The 10,331-nt window shown below is 40.5% G+C and overlaps 1 protein-coding gene across 1 annotated transcript in view; it reads right to left on the reverse strand.

Annotated features, from left to right (window-relative positions):
- CHEK2 (checkpoint kinase 2) overlaps positions 1 to 10,331 on the reverse strand; it is a 1,207,489-nt gene that overhangs the window by 890,558 nt on the left and 306,600 nt on the right. Inside the window, exon 5 of the mRNA XM_044068390.1 lies at positions 7,438 to 7,528. Coding sequence (XP_043924325.1) covers positions 7,438 to 7,528 — 91 coding nt within the window. The remainder of the gene's footprint in view (positions 1 to 7,437; positions 7,529 to 10,331) is intronic.

A 10,331-nucleotide genomic window follows, 5' to 3' on the forward strand; every position in this document is an offset into this window, starting at 1 on the left:
AAATCCCAGTCCAGGTTAGGCAGAGTCCCTCATTGACTCTCTTCAAGAGGAATCTTGATGAGTGGATGGGAGATCGTAGGTTTACCCCGGGTATCACTTCTGTGTCACTGTTAGACAGATGCACAGTATACTAACCTCGAAAAAGGGCATAGCAAAATTAATTTAAAATGGGTGGCGAAAGCCATACACACTCTGGCTAGGCTTATAAATGCCCTAGGGCAGATAGGTTCATAGGTGGTTCATACTAGACTATGAACAACATGAAGTATCTTGATGAACGATAGAACCCAAGAATCCTGAGTGATCCTTAATCAACTGGGAAGAGTAAGAGAAAGATGAAGAGATAAAGGAATCAGACTTATGTTGGAGGGAAGAAGATAGTCAGACAGAACCTGGTTTGTCTGTAAGAGGAAGCTTCTGAGTAGGAGGAGGAGTCCAAGTAGACTTAGGAGGAGCCCGTCTACAGGCCTTTGGGAGGAGGGCAAGATTATACATACAAAGGCAGACTTAGAAGGATAATTCCTCTGAAATTTTGGAATAAAAGAAACAAAAATATATGGTTTTAATTCCTGCAAGGCCTTGCCCTTCTCCTGCAGGATCTTAAAGATCAGCAGCTGCAGAACCAAAGAGATTTTTATTATCAAGAGGAACATCCATCAATTTAGCCATATCATCAGGTGAATGTTGGAGGTGAAGCAAAAGTAATCCCTTAGCACAGAACCAAAAGCAGCAGCTCTAGAGGAAGCATCAGCTGCATCAAAACTACATTTAATAGGATGGAAAGCCACTTGAGAAGAGGAGCCCAACAAAGAGGGCCAAAATCTTCCCCTCAGAATCAGGAAGGTCAGAAATAACCTGATAGGTCTGACAAAAACAGCTAAGATATACCTGGTTGTATGGGTCTGATAATTAATAACTCGAAAGGCCACAGTAGCAGCAGTATGCACTTTTTTGCCCAGCCATTCCATGGTCCTACTTGTCCTTGTCAGAAGGAAGAAATTTAGTAGAAGACAATAGTTTGGAAGGTTTGTCAAAGAGACTGACAACAAAGGGATCATCAGAAGGACTTTGCAAAGAAACTTAAAATCATCTGGCATCTTATAAAACCTGTTTTTTAGGGGCTGGAGGCTGGGAATCAGAAGCCTGAGAAGCTAAGTGTCTAACAGGACAGCTAGGGCCTCAGGGACAGCACAGGGCTTGGGAGACTCCATCCGGAGGAGTTCATAACATCTTTTCTGGATGTCAGAAACCAGAGTACAGTCCCATTTAAAAAAATTCCATCATATGACAAATAGTATCCCCAAAAGAAAGTTCCTCAAAGGGAGGATCTGGACTAATGGAGTCCTCCTCCTCAGAGTCATAGTCCAATGGAGAAAGAATCAGAGAAATAATCCAAATACTCTTCCCCAGAGTGCAATTCTGCATCAGGAGAGTCCTGTTCCCTAGACCTCTTAACTGGAGTACATGACTGGTGGTGGGGGTGAAAGGGTCAGGAACAGAAAATCAACGGGGAGGGTGTTTTCATGGCCATGACTGCATTAAACAACCCCTGTGTAAAATCCTGCCATTTACACTGGGGATCCTTAGGAGCGTGGGAAATGTATGTTTTGTTTTCTGCTTCTTTTTCAAAGGGACGTCAGCACTAAAGACCTTAGGAGTATCATACCCTTGCCAACACTCAATCAACATAGTGGGAGTCTCCTCCTGAACAAGGATATGCAGAGCACCCCTTGGTCCCTCGGATGTGATCAGCAGAGGTTCCCCTTCAACATTTGCAACCGGTCTGCAGAGCACCTAAGGATGTGCAAGAAGCCAGACCCATGCTGACCTCTGAAACAGTTATGGCAGCGGAATCTAGTGGGACAGCCAGACTATCCTTCAGGCTCTCACCAGCCTTGAGAGAGACATCTGGGAAGGCAGTACAGCAGCTGAATCTGACCTGTTTTTTTGGTCTTCTTGGCAGACGGCTGACCTTCAGGAAGGGATGATTCAGCCACCGCACCCTGTGCCAACAACGTAAGACATTAGTTCTCTACATAGAAAGACAAGGAGAGGAGGCAAATACGAAGGGTATTAGGGACAACACTTGACAAATCGAGCATAAAAGTACAGTTGTGTGAAGAACCCAACCAAAACAAACACTGCTCATGACAGCCCTTATGGGAAATCTGTCTCCCACACTGACATCTTCCCTTTCAGGATGACATGTAAACCCCAAAAAAATAAAAAAAAGATAAGAAAACCCTAATGGAGCACTCATCTGAAAATGGCTTGGTAATCAGCACAAACAAAGAAACATACAGATCGACAATCAAAGATGGCATTTGGACTGGCAGCAAACAATGTTCTGAGGTACGCATGTCCATATGTCACGTTTAAAACCTATGCAGTGAGTGGGGAGCATACATGTGAAGTATGTTGCGTCTTTCGGCTTTTCCCGGTTAGGAGTCACCACAGCGGTTGGGCTACCCTTGGCAGGGGATCCCTTTAGTAAAAATACTGCAACAGTGATATGAAAGGACAAGGTAATAACAGCAAACACAACAGCAGTGATAACTATAAAAATTATATCAGTTATAAGTATAATAACTATTACAGCTACTACTACTTTAAGTCTATCAACAACAACTATTAAGTCACACTAACAAGAGAAAAAGGAAAGCATTTTTCTCTCAGAAAGACAGAACACGTCTAAATGCTACCTATCTACCTAAAGTAAAAAAATAAATAAATAAATAAAAAAACTACAGTCCTAACCTATCACACAAAAACTAAACTAACCTATCATTACATAAAAACTAATAATAGGTAGGGGAGGCAAACAATCACAATAGAAAAAAAATCATAAAGGATAATTATTGATGGTGCTCTTGGACAACACTTAGAAGTTGATGGCAGCAAATGAGATCTGAGGAGAGAGACAGCAGAGAGTTAGGAGTACAGGAGGCAGAGCAACAGGACTAAAAATTCTGAAGGTGCCCACATTGGATCGAACAACCTAGAGGTTGAGATGGATGGAAGTGACACTGAATTTACTTTTGCCTGTGCCAAAAGGGAGTCACTACTACAATTTTCAGGAAGTTCTCCTGGATCTTCAGAATAATGCTGGATATCAATGGAAAGGATAGAAAAAATATACAGAACATTACCATCCATTGAAATGAGAAGACATCAGTCTTCTGGGCCTGCTTGCAAGGAATTCTGGAGGAGATTTTATTTAATAGTCTGTTCTGAAAGGAAGCAAACAAATTAATGGAGGCATTCTCCACAGCTGGTTCAATTCTTTGAGTACGCTAGGAAGAAGGTTCCATTACTAAGGGTCTGTCCTGCTGAGCTTGTCTGCAATAAAGTTTTTCTCTGACAGACGTGTATGAAGCCTGCAGGCAAAGTCAGCAGGGTTGCTATCTCCCAGGCCAGACAGCAAGTCTGCAAAAAGGGTAAGATCTGGTACTCCCTTGTGTATGTACGTCACCACAGTGGTGTTGTCTGTGTAAACTTGCAAAGGTCCTTGGGGCCATAGATGACTTAAGGATTTCAAAGCACTGATCACAGTCAACATGTCCCTGACACTTGTGTGCTTCCGTCTGTATGTCTGTCTAAAGGTTTTCACAGTGCTTGCACTTTGCCACTTAGGAAACTGATTGCCATGCCAGGTCTGATGCATCTGTAATGAGAGAGGCAGAAGAGGGCTTGGAAGAGAGAGTGGGAGAACTAAACTGGGAAAGAGCTGGTCTCCCCAGCAAAGAATCTCCCTTTTACCAAATTCCAAAACATCTGAAAGGAAAAAGGGTGTACATGCTAAATCCAGACTGACCTGAGGTACCATTGCATTTTCCTTGTGTGGAACTGGCCAGGGGAGGCATGAGAATTACAGATGCATGGAACCCAAAAACCGGATAAATTTCTTTGCAGATGAATGGCTTTGCTTGGAAAAACTCGAGTAAAACTAAAATATCTTTACTTTGTCTGAAGGAAGAAAGGCTTTTGAAAACCTTGACTGAGTGGAAGATTCTAGACAGTTTCTAGAGTCTGCAAAGATAAGACAGTTCTCTAAATAAGAGAACATGTGAATCCCTTAAAGCCTACAAAAAGCGAAGACTGGAGCAAGACCCTTTGTGAATGCCCTGAGTGCTATGGAAAGCCTAAAGAGTAAGACAGAGAACTGATATTTTAAGCCAGATACAGCAAATCTTTTAAACAAAAAAAACACTTGAACAGCTCAATAATAGGAATGCAATAGGCATCCTTTAAATCTAGCTTTACCATGAAAGTTAAAGGGGGGAATCACAGTTACAAGGGACTGAAATGATAACATTTTGAACTACAGAATCTTGACAAAAAGGTTTAAAAGAGGAAAGAGCCATCACCGGGCCTCCAAGATCCTTCCCTTTTTGGTACCAGAAAAATCCTTGAATGAAAGCCATTGCCCAAGAGGTTGTGAGGCAATGGGTCTACAACTCCTTGGGCCAGCATCTGGTTAGCATGGGGGAGCATGGTTCACTGCAAAAGAAGGAATCCCCTGAAAAGGAAAGCAGGGTTCCAATTGCCAAGTGCATCCCTGCTGAACTACATTCAGAACTCATCTAAAACAATCTGGTTCCACACAGGAAAACAGCCTCTGAGAATGGAAATGTTGCCAGTATGGGAGGCAGATGAGACGACTGTCACAGACTTTTTTTTTCTTAATTTTCCTTTCTTTTTGGAGCCTCCTTACAATTACTTTTTTAATACCCGTTTGACTGCACCTTGCTGGTTAAATGACTTGTAGAAACAAAGTTAAAAAAAGTTAAAATCTCTGAATCACTCACTGAATTATTTCTCCTTATCAAAGGAAGGATTTGAAATTTTAGTTTTAATATTTTCAGAAAGATTTTGAGAAAGAGACCAAGCAAGTCTTCTCAACACTGATCAGCAGCACCACATGCACACTTTAAAATATGCTTAGTACCTTGAGAAGCTGAAGTAACAGACATTCAAGGAACTGCTTACCTTAGAAAAAGAAACATTAACCACAGCCTTCTGTATCCTCTCAAAGAATAATAAGCATTTGAGTGTAACAGTAAAAACCCGAATATTAATGTACTAAAAGAATACATTTTCTTTGCCAGTTTATCCAATGCTTTCCCCCTTTTTGTCAGGGGATGGTGTTAGCAACAGTAAACTGTTCAGCAGTTTTAGAAAGAGACATCATAGGTGGGTCTGCTTTAGGATTAGAAAATAAATGCTTATGAGTCTGAAATATCCCTTATAACATATGCCAGACGTCCGTGGGACACTAGGCTATCACGTAAGCTAAAAGTAGTGAGAAAAACATTCTCTAAAGCAGGAAATACAGGAGGAACAGTTGCAGATTTAGGTATATCAGACTATCAGCTCATAATACCGCTTTCATCTTCGTCAAAGTCTCAGAAAAATCTTTGACAGGAATGTTTGAAACCATACCTTCTTCAAAATCAAAATGTTCAGATGGAGAAGAAATTCCTGTGGTACATTTATTCCTGTGTAATGCCTGCTCTACTGACCAGAAATCCAGGTCAGAAAGAGAAAGAAGGGAACAGTCTCCCTCTCTTTTCTTTCCTGAAGAAAGAGAAGGCGAAGAAAAAGCACTGAGCTTTTTTTTAACAAATCCCAGTAAATCCTCCCTGCCCATAGAAATAGAAATAAACTGGAGACTGGAAACCGTTCTCACTATATTCACTTTTCCTGGAAATCTCCCTGGAAAAACACAAGACTCTCAGAAGACATACTAATTGCCAGATCCATGTTCTCTATTCCTGGCTAAGTGAAGAACCTTTACCTGACAAGGAGTGATTTCTTCCTTTACCACCAAGGGTCTCCCTACAGTCACACAGCATGTTGCTATCCTCCATTCTGGGGAAATGGGGGGAATGGATGATACGAGTAACAAGCAGCCACAACAGAGTCACTCACCAACAGCCAAGGCACAACAGGGGCTGGCCTGACACCCAAACAGTCACTGACAACATTCTTTTTCTTGCAGAAAAAGAAAGTTATAACCATGGAGACCAATGGCTGCTCCATAGGTAAGCCAAGAGAGAGAGATCTAGAAGTTGGATAATGGAGGCTGAACAAGTTAATAGGTAGAGCAGAAAACAAGCTAAGTAAACGACTGAAAGTCCCCTACAAGCATATTATACCACCCTTAATGCACAAATTCACAAAACCAGACTACACTTTTAGTCCACTTTCTGTACAAAATGTTCAAACAAACAATTTTATGTAACAATCCTTTAGAATACAATGATGGTCCTAAACTAAATCATTTCCTTGCATAACACCGTACTTCAGTCATAAAAAACTAAGTTGTAAGCAATAATTAGATATGTATGAAATAATGTTCTTAATAGTTTTATATTTACTTATGTATGCTGTTAGTCATGTGATCACTGGATGCATTTTATATAGAAGGGCATTTTGTTTGCAGTTTGGTCTAATGAAGTTCTCCAGAAAGGATGAATATGCTTACTAGTACACTTGCATTTCAATAAACTGCATGTATTATACTGCTCGTTTATTTATTTTCCTCAGTAAATAAGTTGATTTTAACACTGCCTACAGTTTGAGCATTTTTTATGATGTGTAGCACTGCAGTATCCATATCCATTATTTATCATAATGCCTTTAACCCCATCCTCTGTGACCAAAGCCTACCCCCATTATCCCTTGTATCCTTTAGCCACCAGTATACACCAAAGGGAGTTATGATAGGTAGGATCACAACCATCACTGCATTTTTTTCTCCTAACTTTACCACCTCCCTACTGTGGTTGGCAAGTGCACCATCAAAATGGAGTCTGCAACTCTGGCCAGAAGGTGCATGTCCTCTTCTATACATGCAGTCCAACTACACAGTAATGTAAAAGAACAAGTCTTCAGTCATTTCATACCACTTGTCGTGCCATACTAACTAACCATGGTGGGAGCCATGCACTAGCACTGAACAACTTCCTACCCACCAGGATGGGTGAGCTAAGCTCAGCCGTAGTCCCATATCCTTGAGTCAGCTCCATCAGTACCCAGACTTAACAGACCCTGGGTCATTAAATCTGCAGACAGGGCTTTAACCCTCTGCACAGAACTGGTTGTAATTTCAAATTTCAACTTTCTAGTTTAACACTGCAGTATTAAGTTGCATTTATACACCTATAAATACAGCCATTAAAAACAGCTGACGCACCATTTTTTTTGTGCATCCAGGCCAGGTGTTTTCTGCTACCCTGTAAAACCATAAGTTAATGCTTTAGAGCTGTATCACAGCACTACACTGGCAAATCCGTGGCACATTATGTAAACTTGACAAGGTAGTTTAATGAAGCAGCACATTTTGTTCACTTTTGACCTTAACATCCTACAGGCCATACAAACGTTCTTAAATAACAGGCCAATCTCTGCACTCAACAAGGAATGCATACTTGCCTTCCAAGCATTTTCGACATGATATATTGCTTTCGGAAGTCTTCTGGGTGTTCAGACTGATCATCAACCGTTAAATCAGAAAAGACAAAAACTGACAAAGGAAAAAAGTAAACAATTAGGAGGAATGAAATGAGTTTCTTATGAATACTCTTTAATGGCTAAACAGAGGTTTTTTGTTCTACATTACTTATTTATTTTGGATTATAATCAAAACAAAAATGACAACTTTCCTTGAAAAAAATATATAAACCACAGTAGCACTAGCACTCACTAATCATAGCCATTCAGCTCATCTAAATTTAGGAAAAACACTATTCCTCTGTTCTGCAGATTTGTACTCAACTAGCAGGTTATAGAAAATTCCATAACAAAGCTGTGTTAAGTTAGGTAACTTGCATATAAAGCAATTTAGGCCACCAAGCATGAAGTACAGTTGTTTGAGTAAGTAAACTCACCATAACAGCAGATGTTCAAAGAGTAGTAGCCTAAACTATTATGGGATACATCCTGACAAGGATTGGAACAGCAGTCCAGCTTACACAGCTTTAGGGCACCTTCTGGGTGCCCTAGCCACTACCCAGTTCAAGGAAAGCAGTATAAAGTCTACGGTGCCAACACAGAAGAGCTTTCCTAGCTCAGCAGAGAGAGAATAAAGAGCGCTGCCAGATAGGAATGGAAACAATGATCTCATATCTTAGCATATTACTCAAAAACGAGGGAGATGGAGGGTGTGGTGTGTGTCTACTACAACAGTGATCTATTCAAACATCAAACTGTTATGGCAAGTTTACCAACATAACTATGTTATTCATTAGCTCTCACTGTTGCAGTAGCCTAAGATATATGGGACAACTACCTGAACTTAGAAAGAAATGGAGGTGGAAGTGGAGAAGGAATGCAGGATCAGGAGTCCAGGTGACCCTGGACAGCAGTCTTAGCAAAGACTGCTCTGAGCCTAGAGATGGAGCTTAGCTCAGCTTGTACCGACTGGTAAAGGTGTGAACAGATAAACAAATTGCTGTCTCTAATAAAAAAAAAAAAAATACTATGGCACAACCATTTAGAAATTGTCTGTTTTGACACGGACTATCCATTTTTCTTACTTTCATGGGAAAATAAACAGTTGATCAGAAGTCTGAAAAGTTTTTGCCTTATCAATATAGTATCAGAGTTCCCCTAGAAATTCAGCATGTGTAAAACTCTCCTTAATTTTTTTGGTTTTAGAAATTGAAGAAGATGAAATGCCTGATTCAAAGTAAACTCTAAAACAATCTTAGGCATACAGGAAAGATTTGTTCTTAAAGTTAACCTATCCTTGTGATAAACGAAACACTGATAACTCACAATAAGAGCTTTTAATTCTGATACCCTTGCAGAACTTTGAGTAACACACTGTTTTCCAAGATAAGAACTTTAAATCAGCCTCATGAACAGTTTCAAAAGTACAAAATTAAGAAGCCACCTGCCTTACAGGTGGACAGATGTGTAAAAAAACATTTTCATAAACTGTTTCACTTGAGGTAGGTTAAAAAGCTTTTATCCAAGAGCAGACAAAAGCACAGATGGCTGAAAGGTGAATCTTGATAGTACATTAAGAAATACCAGAGGACAATAACTCTCACAAATATTGTACCGCCAAAGAAGACCAAGCCTTAAAAGTTTCCTGGTTCATCTCTACTCCCAACTATCGTTTCCACTTACTCGTGCAGGATTTTCTAGTAGAAGGTGCTTTACTTTCTTTAATATCTGCTGCAGATCTTCATAAAAAGTACTAAAATTCTATCATCCAGTCTACTGAAGTTGAAGATTGGTGTGCACCAAACAATCCTTGTCCTGTGTGAGTATATCCATTCTATAAGGAAGCCTGCAGCTGAAACGGATGATAAATGAACCTTGATAGAGGAATAAGAAAGGCCATAGAATACTAATGCAAACAAATATTATAAAACCAGAGAACAGCTAGGCCTGGGCTGGTTATGTTGTCGGCACCAACCATAAAACCTTTTCCATTTGCTAATATACAATTGCCTAGTAGTAGGCTTTCTTGCCTCCATTAGTACCCGATTCATGTCCTCGGGGTCTTGCTTCCTTTTAGGCACCTGTTTACTATCATCCAGGCAGTCAGTTGAAGTTAACTGATTTCGGGGTATATCAAACACCCCTGTTCTTGTATCAGCAAATCTAGTCTGTAGAGTAACTTGTGGTAATTGCCCCTGACCATTTAATAAAGAAAGGAGAACCACAGCTACATGGGACAGAAGTTACCACAATGATCTTGGAGGATTCCTAAATCTTCAGAAGTAACCTTGATATTAATGGAAAGGGTGGAAAAGCATACAGAAACATTCCTGTCCAAGGCAAAGAAAATACATCTGTCTTCAAGGCCTTCTTGTACAGAGTCCTGGAACAGAATCTTGCCAGTTGATTGTTCAGACAGGAGGCAAAGAGGTCTACTTCAGGAACTCCCCAGAAATGGATCAAATCTTAGAAGACCCGACCCCCCCCCCCGACTCAGTTTCCATTTGTGAAGGTCTGCCCTGTTCCTGCTTAGCTTGTCTGCCACAACATTTTTCTCACAGAATGTAAGATGCCTGCATAAAGAGACTGTGCTGTGAAGCTATATTCCCAAGCTAACATGGCTAGTCTGCAAAGGGGGATAACCACCTGTTCTCCCTTGCCTGTTGATGCACCACATAACTGTGGCATTGTCTGTAACTATGTGAAGAGTTCCTGGGAACAAAATATGTCTCAGAGTGTCAAGTGCCTTGATCAGAGCAAACATCTCCTTGATATTTATGCACTTGCATCTTTCTTGGTGTCCCACACATAGTGAATTTGTACGCTTCCTGAAAATGCTCCTCAAGCAAAATTCAAAGCGTCTGTGGTGATTGACT

Source organism: Protopterus annectens, chromosome 4.part0 (assembly GCF_019279795.1).
Source record: "Protopterus annectens isolate FY-2018-M chromosome 4.part0, PAN1.0, whole genome shotgun sequence".
In the NCBI taxonomy this organism is placed as follows: Eukaryota; Metazoa; Chordata; order Ceratodontiformes; family Protopteridae; genus Protopterus; species Protopterus annectens.